General features: G+C 37.1%; 2 protein-coding genes across 2 annotated transcripts; both read left to right on the plus strand.

Moving 5' to 3' along the window:
* The first annotated feature begins 12 nt into the window (after positions 1-12).
* Positions 13-3,554, plus strand: fis1 (fission, mitochondrial 1). Its single transcript, XM_022204404.2, has 5 exons — positions 13-134; positions 597-729; positions 1,861-1,937; positions 2,491-2,596; positions 2,733-3,554. The coding sequence occupies exons 1-5, from the start codon at positions 51-53 to the stop codon at positions 2,834-2,836; spliced, it is 504 nt and encodes a 167-aa protein (XP_022060096.1). The 5' UTR covers positions 13-50; the 3' UTR covers positions 2,837-3,554.
* A 147-nt stretch (positions 3,555-3,701) lies between these two features.
* On the plus strand, positions 3,702-15,366 carry cldn15a (claudin 15a). Its single transcript, XM_022204413.2, has 5 exons — positions 3,702-12,396; positions 12,654-12,818; positions 13,102-13,183; positions 13,270-13,377; positions 14,693-15,366. The coding sequence occupies exons 1-5, from the start codon at positions 12,180-12,182 to the stop codon at positions 14,787-14,789; spliced, it is 669 nt and encodes a 222-aa protein (XP_022060105.1). The 5' UTR covers positions 3,702-12,179; the 3' UTR covers positions 14,790-15,366.
* Positions 15,367-16,462: the final 1,096 nt, after the last annotated feature.

Here is a 16,462-nt window from a genome sequence, read left to right on the forward strand (position 1 = left end):
AGGAACTTTACTAGAGAAATCTCAGGATGACGTAAACACTGGTATGTCACATGATAGTGTGGGCGGGTCTGAAGTCAGTTTCCGGAAACATGGAGGCTGTACTGAGTGATGTGGTGGCTCCTGAAGACCTAATAGTAAGTTTTCGCTTTATTAAACCTCTTTCTTTTCATAAAACCTACATATTTGTAGCCGAACAACACTCACTGAGGTGCTCGTAGCATTACTTCAGCATGTAAATGCTGACAGCTCGGTGAAATACGACGTGTCGACTCGTACTTTGACGCGTCACGTAGCTAGCAAATGCTAATGAACGTATTTGTGTGTGGTTACTGTGTCGCCGTAATGTCCATTAGTTGGATAATATATGGCTAATGCTAGCATCAGTGTGGGAGTGATGTGTGAGCTTACTTTTGAGAACTTGCTGTCATAGCAGTTCAAGTTTAACTGCAGTTACTTCTGAATATAACAGACACGTTACACAGCACATTGCTACATTGCTAAAATACACACAACGCCTGGAGTAAATGTCATGTCAGCAAAGCATGGAGTTCCTTTTTCACTACAATGTTACCGTACTGTTTACTTTGTTATTACAGAAATTTGAGAAGAAGTACAACAATGAGCTGGTGAAGGGAGCCGTCTCCAAGGAAACCAAGTTTGAATATGCCTGGTGTTTGATAAGGAGCAAATACTCAGAGGACATCAAGAAGGGAATCGTACTCTTGGAGGGTAGGTTATTGCAGAATACAACAGAAATTTAAACACAGCAAGTAAATGGTCTTCCTGTCTGACTTGAGGTAGAGTTAAGAATCATACTTTCATAGCTGTGGTTAGAAATGAGTCAAATATACAGCAGCAACCTTTTGAGTTATTTCTCAACCACTGAGTTACTCCACATCCTGGTCAGATGGTTATTTCAAGAACAATGATCAGATAGTGTAACCAGTACACAGACATCCCTTTGACCAGTGAGTGTAAAAGGCCAACTAAAACAGCAGCTAGGCACTTTAATGTCCACAACTTCACCATTTGTTGTTGGACAAATCATTTCAGACATCTCTGGTTGGAGATATTTAGCAACACGATCATGTTCCTGTTCCTGAGAGCATCCACCGACTTTGCCAAATCTTTCATGAAGACTGGGGAAAAATTCCACAAGCCAGCACTGACAACCTCATTTCCTCTACACTAATCGATGCACTCAACGATGCAAGTGGTGCTGTTAGTGACTTGAGGTTTCTGTTCTGTGACTTCACTCTCCAGCTGCCCATTATCATTTCCAGTAAAATGTATACTGTTCTGTTGTAGAGATGCATTGTGTCAAAACAACAAGAATTTCCCTCTCTTAGGAATGAATGGATACAATTTAGTAAAATGTCACATAATGTGTTCATATTTTTGTTCAGTATATGTTGTGTTGTTGTAGTAATGTGTTTAAATCAGTCAGAAAACTGAATTACTGTTGTGTAATAAGAGCCCAAATGATGTGTGATCAAGCATTTTTTAAAAGGAACTATCTAAAATTAATACCTGAGAAATTGTGATATATAGTGGAACATTTTACATCTGAAAAGTAAACTTTGTCTAAATTACTGTTACAATAAGATAGAATATTATTATAGAAGGATATATAGTATCTGTAATAAAAAAAAAACTATGATAGCATTATTTGAAAGAGTGTATCAGTGTTTCTTAATGAAATTTTATAAACACTGTCTTTGAGATTGAGACATAGTGATCCTGATGAAATTAGACGGGGGACATTGCAGCTTGACTTTTTGCATAGTGCAGATTGCTGCAACAGGTTGGCTTTTATTTTACCAGCTTTCATTATTTAAATACATTTTTTTTGTCTTGTAGAGCTCGTTCAGAAGGCATCAAAGGAAGACTCCCGAGACTTTTTGTTCTACCTTGCAGTGGCCAACTACAGACTCAAAGTGAGTGACATTTTTGAAGCTGTGACAGTCGTGTGTGTGACGTAGTTTTTATTCATTCAGATAGCAGAGAACAAGCAACATGAGCCTGGATGCAGAGCAAAGATTTCCTTCCAGACACATTCTTTTAAAGCTCTTGCTTCACGCTCCTCCTGGATAGATTCATCGTTACTGATTGGCCAACATTTACACACAGGGCTATGTGACTGGTCCAGTTTAAAAGTTTTGCTGATGCATCCCAGTAGATGTTGCTAGGAAAATCCCCATTTATGTGAACTACTCATCTGTATCAGGAAGGTGCGGCTGCTTTCTTGTACAATAATGTGCCTGTCTCTGCCTTTTCCCTACCAATCCTTACAAGATAACTAATTGGCCTTTATGGTCTGCAGGTCAAGATCGTCCTTTTTCCTTCTCTCCCACTATGTGCACAATGGGACTACAACTACAATCAATATGCTATATTAACACTTATAAATAATAAAACAAAAAAACAAACTGAAATCTCACAATCTCAGTTAAACCAAAAAAACCAAACTATTTCCTGTTCTCTATTCAGGAATATGAGAAAGCTCTGAAGTACATCCGGACTCTGCTCAGGAACGAGCCGGGGAACAAGCAGGCTCTGGAGCTGGAGAAACTCATTGACAAGGCTCTAAAGAAAGGTAAGAGACAACAACCCACTCACCGGATAAATTAGCACCTTTCTAAACTGGAGGTGCTTTACAAAACGGCTCAAATGTGAGGATAAAGTTCGTTTATGTGACTTGAGTCTAAATCTCCACCCTCACCTCTATCTAGATGGCTTGGTTGGCATGGCGATTGTCGGGGGGATCGGTCTCGGCGTGGCCGGGTTAGCGGGCCTCATTGGCTTGGCGGTGTCAAAGGGAGCTGCCAAATCCTAATGTGGACATGAAACAGTGTGTTTTCACTTTGCTGGACTCATACACTGACCTGCATAAAGACAAACTAATAAAGCTTCAGGGGTGAAAGCTTCAAGGATGTATAATATTGATTTGAGGCTAAATACGTTTTGCATCACGTTAAAATATTTGAATATTGCCAGTAAATGACTTGTTTTCATACTTTAACAGGGTTGCTGTCAATTCATTCACTATATATAAAACATGACACTTCCTCATTACTTGTATAAACAACCTGAAATAGACATGATGCCATTCAAGTTAATGTCATTTCTTAGCGTACACGTCCACCTATTTGTACTTAATTTGACATTTTGTAAAATAACTTTCTAAAGGTGCAGGTGTGGATTCTTTCATTGTGCTTGAATTGTTAAAGAAAGTGTTGCTGGTGAAGTATGAAGTGTAGGTTGTAATGCCAAAGCGGGAACAGAGTTGTTTTTTTGTTTTGTTTTTTTCCAGGGGATGTAGCAATGACTCACATCTGTACAAGACTGTAAGTCCAGCTGTTGCTTAGGAGGCAGTGAGCAGATGTTTGCATTTGTTTTGACTGCAGTTTATTTGAAGTTGTTGAGAATTAAAGGGATGCAATGCACTTATGAGAAATTAATACGTTTTCCTCATGTAAAAAACATTTACACAGACTATGTTTAAGGAGTTGTGTTTCATTCTGATTAAATAAAATGATTTTGAAATGTGAGAAGACTTGTCATCTTGGGAAGTAGTTGTAAAGCTGTTGACGACACACAAGTGTGTATCAATTCTGTGATCCTCTATGCTATAGACAGATGAATGCAGCAGAAAAAATGTGGCTTTTCTTCCTTTATTGCAGAAAAACGTTACGCAACAAACTGTTATGGACACCTCAGATGTTAATTATATTAAAAATATATATTAAACATAAAATACATGACAGACAAAATGTTACACAATGAAATTTAAAAATCATTTTTACACTTAGTTGTTGAAATGTGCTTCATTTCACAGTGAAACAAATCATTAAAGCTCAGTTTTATTATTTATTCTGGCGACTTTTTAAAAAATAGTTTTAGTTGACAGATACATTTCAGCTTTTTTAGGAAACAAAACAGCCATTATGAAATGAAGATTTAGTCGGTGAAAAAGCTGCAGTAAATAATGATTACGGTGTTAAAAAAAAAACAAACAAACAAGTAGACCTGCTAAATTTTTCATTATATAAAGCTTAACTTTAGAAATGATTATTTTCCACATAGTTAATTTTATTTTTGATTTTTTTGATATAATTTGTTTTTAGTTATTTAATTGATATTGAACTAGAGTCTCTACTCTGCCAGCAGTTTCTGTCATTTCACAAGAACAATCTTTCTCAATTTCTTGCTGTTTATACACTTTAAGAAATAAATCCACTGATTACACGTGCTTTGTCCTGTGATTTCCTGTTAATTCATGATTCACTTACTGTCAGTACAAAAAGCACACTTTGTCAATACCTACAGCGATAAAAGTTGAACTTTCAAGTTAGTTAATGATGCACCTACAGTAATTCTCTCATATCTGTAAAACACAGTTTCATCTGCATAAAAAGAGATGCTTGTTTTTGACTGTTATTGCTGAAAGACCAGGAAACTGTGATTTTCCATTGATCTAATCCTGCAGCCGATCGATTAATCAATCATTTCACTGATATATGTTATTGATAAAGCAAAGTCCAGCATTACTGTCATTTATTGACTATTAAATTTTACAGAGGTGTTGTTGTATGCTGTATGAGAGTTTGGATTCTGATGAAACTGTTTCGAACACTGGGATCGAGTTTGCAGAAAAACGTTCCTAGCCTAGTTCACTCACTGTTCATCCTCATATCTTGATCCCCAGGGAGATTCAAGTCACCGGCATCGTTTTACGACAGGAAGGCTTATTGAGGCTATCGCCGTTGTGTGGTGTTATCAGCCTCGTGGGATGTTACTTATTAACCCTCCTGACAGCACCGAAACTCCCCAAGTACAGATCAGTGAAAACAATCATTTTCTTTGGTGTGAAAGAGGTGATCAGGTTGGCAAACAAAGAATGATGTCCGGGCGAAAACCTGAAAAAACTTTATTATCCACGCAGAGGCGCAGAAAGGAAACTTAATATCTAGCCTTCCTACTCATAGTTTAAACCCGTTTAACATCAATGATTCATCAAAGCAGCTGTAATTCAGATCAGCTTCAGTGAGCCTGAGCGACAGGCCAATGTTCAGGGAGGTTTCAGAGTGTTGAACGCAGGGCTGAGAGATATTAATGTGTAATCAGCATGAAGAAATAGAACAGGGCAGGAACATAGTGTATTGGGTGAGTTACATCCTGTATGTACAGCAACACAGTAATTTAGGGTTATTCTGTCCTTGTAGGAAGTGTTATGGAACAGCAGTAAATTTGAATTTTTGGCACAATTTTATGTCCTCTTCATGTTTATTATTTATCTCTGGCTTTGATAGCTTCTCTTTAGTGCCCTGATTTAATTTTCATTCGCTTTATAAGGTTTCTGGATTAGACTTCCATGCATTTTAAAACCCAAATATACAAAAAAAAACAGTTTCAAAATTAGAAATCACAACTTTAAAGTGTCTGCAACCACTGTATCATGGATTACTGTCCCCTTACCAGAACTTTCCACAGTCATGCTAGTGGTTTTGTGAGGCTGTACTTAGGCAGGTTGAGCTAATAGCATTAGCATGCGTTGATGTGATGTAATAATCAAATAAGTTCGCAGCAGGAAACGTCATGTGAACAGCTCTGAAAGTCTGCAAAAGTTGAATGCAAGTTACATCAAATTTCACTGATGTATGATTCATCAATGAGGTTGATTCATCACTAACTCATTCGCAGAGGCAGTGCAAGATCATAAAATTAGATGTACTTTTTATTGAATGTATTTAGGAGTTGCACAGCAGGCAGCATCGTCCACTTCTGTTTTCTAATTCCTATTATTCATATCCAATATTAGTAGGAATAACAATAAACTAGAGTTAAGTAAGGTGCTTAATACATGCTGGATCTGTTACTCTTGACTACAAAAACAAGTGATAACTCCCCCTAAAGTATGGTGTAGTTTTTCACCGATTCAACACATCCAGTTGTCAGTAAGAACAGAAAACCAGCAGGTTATCAAACTATCTTGTACAAGAATAAATCTCAAGGTTGCAAATGTAAGGGATGCAAGTTTACTCAAGATATGTGTGCATTTATGGATACATTTCTGGTCAGTAATCCTAAACCTTTGCAGCTGTACTGCTCTTTTTTTTGTACATTGGGACCTTTTGCTTGTAGCATAAAGCATCTGACACCACATAATTAAACATGGCCTGCATCTCATCATTTATCATTGTGTAATTTATTTCAGTTTTTAATTGACATTGAATTTCTACTCAATTTTGGGACAGAGACTTGGTAATAAAGTCAAATAATAAAGAGTCAGTGGTAAAGTCTTGGTTATATAACAGTAACTCAGGCTTAAAATGACAGAAAGAAACCCTGAACCAGGTTAGTTTCTCAGCATAAGTTTCCAGCCTAACTGAGCTTTATAAAATTTGCATTATGGATCCAAAATAACCTGAAAATTAGTCAGACTAACTGAAATAAACCTGGCTTATTTGGTAAACTTGCTTCACGGAACAGGCCCTAGTAATTGTTCCTGTGCTTGTCTCACATACTTCTTGTCATTCTGATCAATTGGCCTGAAGCTCCAGACCTCGTTCCTCTTGACTGATTGGACGACTGATCATTCCAGTGCTCCAATCAGGTTGCAACAATCACAACACCTGGTTTAAACTTCATCTGTCTGTCAGGGCGGTTCTGGTTTAATGAGGGCAGCTCGTTTTTGTGCCTCTCTTGTCTTTGTCTGTTCTGATAGCAGTGGTGTATTTTTCTCTATCTGCTTGCTGGTGGTTCCACGTTGTCCTTGTGTTCACAGCTCGGAGTTTTGTTTGGCCGCCCGTAAACTGGACCTGGCTTACTGTAGCTTTTCCACTCTGGGAGAATGGGTTCCAGGAAGTTTAGTTGTTTTCATTTCTATTTTTTTAATCATGTTAGCCCTTTTTTGATTTTATTTGTTTTACTGATTTAACAATACCCATAGGGCCTGCCTTTCCTTCCAGTTTTGCCATTTTTGTTGTTAATTACTCAGCATTAAATAACTTTACTCATCCAAAAACTACTGATTTTATGTCACTTCTTTTTACATTAGCAAAGCCAGAGACGTAGCACCACAATTATTTTGTATCATGGTGTTAGCATGTTATCATTGCTGTCCCTGCAGCGTGACCCAGATTACTCAACACAGTTATTAGCAATAACGCTGATAGCAAGTTAGGTAAATCAACTATTAGCTATTAAAGGCTTGTTTAAGTTCTCTTGAGTAATAAACACAGTTATCTTTGTCACATTCATGCTGTTCCATATTCTGGCTGTAAAGGACATAAACACACTGAACAAAGAACAACTTCCCAACGCCGGAAATGGGATCACCTGAGGAGCATGTGATGTGCAAACAAGGACAGTGCTAATCTTGATGTTTACATAAGCATGCTAAGTTAGCACTGGACATTGAATTAAACCAAGTTATTGGAAAGTTAAGATTGAACCATCCAATAGCTGTCAAAATATTTCAAAATATTTTATCATTTCCAATGGAGAACTTCCGATAAGTCCACAAGAGTGTATTTGTAGTAGGATCGCAATCATGTGATCGTCAGCAAGCAGCTGATGTAGTGTCCACTTGTTGTCTTAGTTACAGTGCCGCTATCTCACAGTAATACAGAAATCTTTAACAAATTTGTGGATCCAGACTATAAGTTGCATCACTGCCAAAATCTAATCACTTGGTCCTTGTGTCATTTCTGACCTTCCCTGAAAGTTTCATCCCAATCTGTCCGTTTTTGAGTGATGTTGCTAACAAACACACAGACAAATGTACGCCGATCATCACATGACTCAGCCACGTTCCTTGACTGAGTTAAAATATGATCACTAACACAAACAATAACACAAATAATGACATTTTTTTATGGAAAACAATTTGTAGTATCTATGTAGGATCTCAGTGCTTATTAGTAAAAGCTTCTTGACAGATATGTTTTCAGGACCTTCAGAAGATAATAAAATTGCATGCTATAGTGACCTCAATATCATCGAAAACAGCCAAAACAAAGTTGTGTAAAATGTTGATATTAGCTAACTTATGCTAACAGTTTGTCCTCACATTGTAGCACACTAATGCACATGATTCACTTCATGGGTTTAAGTCAGGACTTTCGGGAGACCAGTCTAAAACCTTCAATCTAGCTTCAGTGAACCATTTCTTTTCCACTGAGTCACTTTTAAAGTCATTTTTGACTCAATTTGAAAGGCAGAGACGCAAACCGGGGAACTATCTGCAAGGCTAAAGTGCTAACCACTAAGACACCATGCAGCCAGGCATATGAACAGAAATACACAACCATTTACTCACATACTAATACATTCATGCATTAGTTAAAGTGTCAGAAAATAATTTAAAAATAATTTTCATGTACTCTATGGCTTCTATACGTACTCTGAGTAAACGTCTGGAGGCGCTATTATAATTATGGGTTATCTCTAAAATGTTTTCCAACAGCAAACTCCTAAGCACATAGTTTTAGCACATTTCTAAAGTAAAAACAAACTTTACTGTATTGTTTTGAGTATAGACTTTTAAATTACACAAGAATTGTTAAAATGTTGTGAAAGGTTTCAAACATTCTTTTGGATTTCTTTGTCGTCTTTTTCAACATTTATCTCCTTGCTGTCTTCTGTGTTGTGTCTACTCATTGCAGGCTCATCCCACTTTCTTTTAATGACTTATTGCTTGAGCACACAAAAAGGGTGAAAGGCTTCCTTGCAGGTAACACATACATTTAGTTTTCACTCGAAGTGACTGTGCTCATTTCATCAAATAGGACAAACCCATTAGCAAACTGGTGCCGCTGCCAAGTGAGCTGTAAACATGGGCTTTGCAAACAGAACAGTCGTAAAAGGAGAGTTTTATAGTCGGGAACAATGTATTTTTCAGAGCACCTCAGGTGTAGGTGCAATATAGGAGGCTGGCCGGTGATATTTGAATTTCTGGCTTTGTGTAACTTAGCAGATAATAAAAAGAAAGTTGCAGCTCAAAGTACTTTCTGCCTCTGTGCTGTGGTAGCTCTGGTCAAACGTAACATCTCAGCAACATGTTGAGAGAATTTATTCGACAAACAGTGATAAAAAATGAGATAAATGATACGAAGCAAAAGGAAAGACACAAAAAAATTAGACAAAAACGTTACAAAGCGACGAAAAATGGACAAACGACAAGAACGAGACAAAAAAATTACACAAAGGACGCAAACAAGACGAAAAATGACAAAAGCAAGAAGCATAAAGACAAAAAATAGAAAAACAACACAAGTGAGACAAAAAGGAACCCACAAATGACAAAAACAAGAGACAAACATCAAAAGTCTGACAAAAAACAAGACAAAATATTGCAAAAATGAGACACAAAATGACAAAAGAACAATGAGCAATATGATGCTTTAATTTATGATCAAAATAACTTGTCTTGGTCTAGAAATTATCTTAAATTTATTGTTTGTGTGTCTGATTGGTAACTAATAGTTTAAAAGTAGGGAATGACAAGAACATTCCTGCAAAATGATACTATATTTTTGCACGCTTGTAGAAATACTGGGTCAAATGGAAATGCGAATATTGCGTCAAACTTTCGCAGAGATAGAAGTTATGTGTATCTACATTTCTTGTCTGTTTGATCCTGTTATAAACTGAACAATGATCAGTTTTAGGTGGACAGTGATCACTTTCAGGATCTCATTTTGTTCTAGAACCGTGTCTCCTGGGACTTCACAAACCATAAATTGTCCATAAATCATGAATTTATTCGTCATTTAAGACAACATTTCATAGAAATGTCTGCTAGAATGAAGTGAGGAAGTGATTTAAAATGCAGAAGGTCAAAGATCAGCTTGACTGTTATTACGATGTTCTGCAAAAACACTTTTCCAGAACAGAAAGGGAGACGGTGAGCATTTTTCACTTCTGCTCAGATAATAAGTTGGTGATCATCATTTTGTGTCAGCCTTGAATTCATGGTTGTTGTGTAGATCTTGTGTGCTGACATGCGTGAAGTATTGTAGAATTTATAGCAGCAAGCTAAGGGTTCATTTATAAGCTGGACGATGAGGTTTTAAACGAACAGAACAAGAACAGTTACAATAAAGTATCTCGGTTTGCGAAGATAGCATGCAGCATTTCAAGCCTGACGTTGGTTTTAAAAAGTCTAAACTGTAGACACCAGGTAATATTTTATGACTTTCTCGCCTCTAAGACATCACACAGCTGTACTGAGTAACTGTGTCACCTCTCAACATGCTAAATATAGATTTTCATTACATTTTACAATCTCTGCTCTGGGTTGATTTCAAGAAAGCTAACTCTCCATGGCAAACACTGACGAGAAAACAGCTCGACTCGGGCTCATTGTTGAGCCGGGGCTATTTTTGGAGCTTCACTCTTGACCTTTAAACAAATGAGTTTGCTGGTTTGTAAATCTCCTCGCTTCTACACACTCGACAGCCTTGTCTGAAATGCAGGTTAAGATTTATCTGGATATTATCAGTGAGGTGAACTCGCTGTGCCCTGGCTGACCCACCAGCTATCAGGAGGGTTATTAATGAGAACAGACAAACACAGAAACTACGAGAAGGACCAGCTAACTTTAAACCTTTATCTCCGGCTGGTTGCTGGGACTTCAGATTCAACCCAAGAAGCGTTTGTATCTTTTTAATACGCAGGGCGTAACTCTCGGTGATTGTGTCCTTGAGCTATTCCAGCTGAAACAATAAAACTAACGAGTTGCAAAAGAAAACCATTCGTTAGTTTTATTGTTTCAGCTGGCATTTTGGTGTGAAATGTGGGATAGACAGATACAAAAATCTACAGTTATGAGAAAAGTTGATCATAAAAACTATAGGGAAGTTTTACAAAAAAGATGGTTACAGCTGATTGTTCATCCAATTTGCAACAGTTGCTTATAATTCTGATCATTCTGATTGGGATTAACCCTTCTGTTGTCCTTATTTACGGGCACCAAAAAATATTGTTTCCTTGTCTGAAAAAAATCCAAAAATTCAGAAAAAAAATCCCCAAATTTCTGGAAATTTCAAATGGATTCCAATAATTGCTTAAAAGTTTTATTTTATTTTTAAAAAAATCCCCCAACTTTGGCAAGAAAATTCCTGTAAATATTTTCAAAAAATGAGTAAAAATCTTCCAAAGAAAATCTTTAAAATATCTAAAATGATTCCATATATATCAGTAAAACTTCTAATATTTTCTTTAAGAAGATTCACAAAAAAATCAACTAAAATCCAGCGACATTTGCTGGATTTTGGTTGATTTTTTGTGAACGTTCTTAAGAAACATTTTTACCATTTCTTTTTTTCCACCAGAAAATGTTCAACGATTTCCTGAAAATGTCGAAAATGTGGACATCGGAAGTTTCACTGTGAAAATATATATATATTTTCCCCAAATTTTCAAACTTTAAAACGGGTCAACTTTGACCCGCGGGACAACGCGAGGGTTAAATGTATTTTTAAAGGATATAATTGCGTGAATGTGTCTAATAAGCATAAGAACACGCTCAGCGGGGCGTCATTGAAAGCAACAGATGACCATTGGACCCTGAGAGCCAGCAGATAAACACCTGTTCAGTTTCGGGGGTGTAAAATACAAAAAATAAAAAGGGAGATTTTGTGTGTGTGTGTGTGTGTACTTGTACTTGCTACATTGTGAGAACCATTTTCTGCATTTAACTATCAAAGTGAGGACATTTTTACAAAGTGAGGACATTTTGGCCGGTCCTCACTTTGAAACAGCCATGTTTGAGGGTGAAGACTTGTTTTTAGAGAACAGGTATGAATTGAGGTTTGGTTAGGGTTAGGGTAAGGATTAAGTTTAGGCAATCAGTTGTGATGGTTAAGGTTAGGGTAAGGCTCTAGGAAATGCATTACGCTTATGGATGCCCTCACTAAGATAGAAGTAGAAGATTGTGTGTGTGTGTGTGTGTGTGTGTGTGTGTGTGTGTGTGTAAAGGTGTGAGAGGGTAAGGGGGAGGAGAAACAGCCGGACATATAAATCATTATACATATCTGTTGAGCTTCACACATCTCACTGTTGCAGACCAGACAACACACACTTTCTCTCAGACGTTCTGACTTTCACATCAAAGTTCATTGATTTGAAAACTGGATACACATTTAACTGACTGCCGGGCCTGAAGAGGGGTCATGGATCCTATCGTGGAAGTAGTGGCTTTCGTTCTGGGGTTCACCGGTTGGGTGATGGTGGGGGTGGCCCTGCCAAACCGCTACTGGAGGACCTCCACCGTCGACGGCAACGTCATCACCACCTCCACCATCTATGAAAACCTGTGGATGTCCTGTGCCACGGATTCAACCGGGGTTCACAACTGCAGGGAGTTCCCATCGCTGCTTGCCTTGAGTGGTATGTCGAGAGAAAACCCATTTAAATCCACCTTTTTTTCATACTGGATCTACAAAATATCATCGATATCACTTCATCTTCCAATGTTTATGCTGCTTTGTTGTGCAAAAAAGGATCAAATGATGAGAAGTGCAGGGTAAAAGCTCCCTTTGTTCCATTTTATGTGCTTATAGTGAGACAAAATCTCAAGCAGTCATCAGAGTTCCACAAATGAGTCCGTAATATCATGAAAAAATGGCCTGGCTGTCTGTCTCCAGGTTACATCCAGGCGTCTCGTGCTTTGATGATCACATCTGTGGTGTGTGGCACCTTCGGACTGGTGGCGACCCTCGTAGGAATGCAGTGTTCAAAAGCAGGAGGGGAAAACTACGTTCTCAAAGGGAGGATTGCAGGCACCGGTGGAGTCTTTTTTATACTTCAAGGTAGGGAAAACGTAAATAAAATTCATTTTTAAAATGTCAGGATGTGTGCTTTAGAGGACGGTAAATCAGCAAAGAGCCTCTGTCCTCCTACGCTGCCCCATAAACGGCAGATAGAGAAAGGGTAATAAGTCATGATTATGCTTTATTGCACTTTCAAATCACTCCTTTTTAAATTTACTCCCGGTTTCCTTTGAAGACTTTGGACCCGTGTTTAACACTCTGGCTGGCCCTGATTTCTCAATAATAATAATAAAAAAGAAAATGCTTCTTTTTCTGTCCAAAGGTCTATGCACTATGGTGTCAGTGTCCTGGTACGCCTTCAATATCACTCAAGACTTCTTCGACCCCTTCTATCCTGGGATAAAGTGAGTAGCAGAGGTAGAAGTAATGTGGGATTAACTCGTTTTAAGATGTGTAAAGTGTTTGATTTAACCTCTGCTCCGTGCTGCAGGTATGAAATAGGAGAAGGGCTTTACATCGGCTGGTGCTCGGCTGTTCTCGCCCTCTTCGGAGGAATCTGTCTCACCTGCTCCTGCAAACTGGGCTCAAGGGAAAAATTGTGAGTTCACTGTAATGGTGTGAAAGCTTTCTGTCTGGTAGTCACAGCGTAGATTACAATATGAACGATGTGTACAAGTGCAAGATCAAAGCTGCAAAGGAAAAAACACATCATTATCGATGGAAAGTGAGTGCAAAAATGGCCAGCCTTACTAAAAATGTAACTCATATAGCATAATCTGTCAAATAAATCACAATGTGGTTGTTTTTTCTACTTGTCGTTCAGCCCTTTAATCTGCATTTACAGTTTGATTCAGGCATAAGCAGGTTTGTAGTTGATTAACTTTGATTCATTTCAGCAATTAAAGTGTGAAATTACCTGTGTAGTGATCTGCTTCAGCACTTAAATTTTAGGGTTAGGGGTCAGTGAATAAATACATTTAAAGAAATGTTTTTACAGTGCAAAATTTCCAGGATTAATGAGATTGTAACCTAATAAACTACTAAACTGTTACGTTGAGGGGTGATATATCTCAAAAGAGAATGTAACTGATTCATTATCTTCCTCTAAATCAGTCTATGGACAGGGGTGAAAAAGAAAATAGTGTTGACTGTTAAAAGCCTGGCTAAGCCTAACAGTAGCCAAAGCCACCGAGTAAAACAAGAGTTGGAAGAGTTTAGGCTTTGGTGTCCCCTAGTGGTGGGATATATAGGAACACTGCTGCAAATATAGAGACAAATGGTTTGCAAAAGGCTCAAAAAGCCTCCTGTCGTCTTCATTTACGTGCACAAAAAATATTGCTTCCTGGTCTGAAACAAATCCAAAAATTTAGCAAAAACATTCTGCAACTTTCAGAAAATTTGCAAAACCTTCAGGAATAAAATTCCAATAATTCCTTAAAAATTTCGCTTAAGTTTTATTTTTAAAAAATCACCCCTAATTTGTCATGGAAATTCTTGCATATATTTTTAAAGAAAATGAGTAAAAATCTTTTTAAAAATCCTAAAAAATATCTAAAGTGATATTCGTAAAACTTCTGATATCTTCTTTAAGAACATTCACAAAAAAATCAACCAAAATCCAGCGAATTTCGTTGGATTTTGGTTGATTTTTTTAGTGAATGTTCTTCAGAAACATTTTTTTAACATTTTTTTTATCCACCAAAAGCATTTTAAAAAATTCCCAAAAATGTTGACAATGTCGACATCAAAAGTTTCACTGTGAAAATATGTATTTTTCCACATTTTCAAACTTTAAAACAGGTTAATTTGACCTGCAGGACAACATGGGGGTTAAATGTCTTCAAGGCTGTTGATTTAAAGAAAAACTGTGATTTATTCATCTTCATTAACCGACATGTTTGTTTGTTTTGCAGCCCTATGCCTTATCAAAGCAGAGGAACCGTATATTCTGGAGCTGCACCCACCAGAAGCGTGGCTGCCAGTACTTATGGACGAAATGCTTACGTCTGAGCAGGATCTGAAAACAGAACTCTGCAAATGGGGACTTTTTCATCACCTCAACTTTATAATGCGATCAGTTTTTACACTTCAGGTAACCGTGGAAGCACAAACGGTGCATCAAACGTTCACAGATGTAACTCAGCACCACTGCACTGTATATACCCACAATATCAAGTGTGTAAAATAATAGCATAGAAATAACAGCATCGATATTGTAAAATTTGTACAAAGCTACACTGTCATCGCTGCACAAACATACAGTATGCTTTCAATGATTCTATTTATATTTCACTCACTGTGTGCTCTGATACATTTACAGTCACTCGCTTGAGAGATATTCAATCATTTAATGATCTGCATAACAGAGGAGAGGCATTTGTTTTGTTTTGTACAGTTTGTTGGTAGTTTCTGTGAGAGAGGGCGGATTGCATGTTATCTTTGTTTTCATGCTAGTTTGTCTTTTTTTTTTTTTTTTACAATTGCACACAATAAAAGGTTTTATGCGAAACATTTCAACTTTGTAAACTGACCAAAATAGTTGTGATTTTACTCTTTTTTTAAAGAAATAAAAGTGTTTTTGCAAGCAGTGGCAAAGATTGTTATTAATATATGATAATGATATTCATATTATTACTTATTCATATTACTCAGAGTAATGAGAGATCACAAAGGTTCTGTTTTGTTAAAATTACAATATTATTCTATTTAAATTTGCTACAGATGGAGGGTTTCATCTCTTTGCTTGTATAAAACATACATTGGCAGGTGACGAACTGAAGCAAACCCTTAACCAATGAGACGATAGATACATTGAATGCAAAAGCTTTGCACTATCATTAAGTAACTCTCAGTGGAACGTATAAAAATGCTGAGCAGGCCCAGTTGATTCTGATATTGCACTTCATTTCAAAGTTAAATGCATTTTTGAGAGTTCAGAAGTGCAGCAACCATGGAGACTGACCTACAGAGATGTGGAAAAAACAACACACACATTTTCATCCTGATGGGAGTGGTCTCCTACAAGATGATGATGTTAGGTGACATTTTCTGTCATCATCAGGGAATGTCATTTGGTAGAATGGTGATCAATCCTTCAAGCGCAGTTCAAGAGACTTGGAGAACCAAAACCAAGGAGCGCTGGAGCTGTTCTGGTGGCCCAGCGCTCACTAAGACACTTTTTCCTATTATACTCCATTCTGCTTTATAATTAAGAGACACCGGGTCATAAAATGCCACCTAATTTTCACATGGCAAACCATAACGATGGTAGATTAGTGACATCAAAAATGAATACACTAAAATGGATTCAGATTTTGAATCCAGATTTTAAAACAACATTTTGGCCTTGATATAGGGAGATAGAGAAAATATACATATTAAACATTTTTAAAAATGTTTTAAAGGTAGATTTGAAAAAAAAAACTTTTCACATCCTGGCAATTCTAAACTTTTACGGGATAGTACTGAATCAGTCTTAACTCATGATATTTAACCCTCGTGTTGTCCTCTGCATCAAAACTGACCGTTGTAAACTTGAAAATGTGGGAAAAAATATATATTTTCACAGTGAAACTTCTGATGTCCACATTTTCAACATTTTTGGGAAATTTTTGAACATTTTTTGGTGGAAAAAAAGAAATGTTAAAAATATTTCTAATGAACATTCACAAAAAAATCAACCA

The sequence above is a fragment of the Acanthochromis polyacanthus genome, chromosome 23 (genome assembly GCF_021347895.1).
Source record: "Acanthochromis polyacanthus isolate Apoly-LR-REF ecotype Palm Island chromosome 23, KAUST_Apoly_ChrSc, whole genome shotgun sequence".
Classification (NCBI taxonomy): Eukaryota; Metazoa; Chordata; class Actinopteri; family Pomacentridae; genus Acanthochromis; species Acanthochromis polyacanthus.

Excerpts from the sequence above, each read along its gene's own strand:
- fis1 (XM_022204404.2), top strand. The coding sequence starts at position 51 with ATGATAGTGTGGGCGGGTCTGAAGTCAGTTTCCGGAAACATGGAGGCT. Across the intron at positions 730-1,860 it reads GGGAATCGTACTCTTGGAGG|AGCTCGTTCAGAAGGCATCA; the intron begins GTAGGTTATTGC and ends TTTGTCTTGTAG. Across the intron at positions 1,938-2,490 it reads TGGCCAACTACAGACTCAAA|GAATATGAGAAAGCTCTGAA; the intron begins GTGAGTGACATT and ends TTCTCTATTCAG.
- cldn15a (XM_022204413.2), top strand. The coding sequence starts at position 12,180 with ATGGATCCTATCGTGGAAGTAGTGGCTTTCGTTCTGGGGTTCACCGGT. Across the intron at positions 13,184-13,269 it reads CCCTTCTATCCTGGGATAAA|GTATGAAATAGGAGAAGGGC; the intron begins GTGAGTAGCAGA and ends TCCGTGCTGCAG. Across the intron at positions 13,378-14,692 it reads CTGGGCTCAAGGGAAAAATT|CCCTATGCCTTATCAAAGCA; the intron begins GTGAGTTCACTG and ends TTTGTTTTGCAG.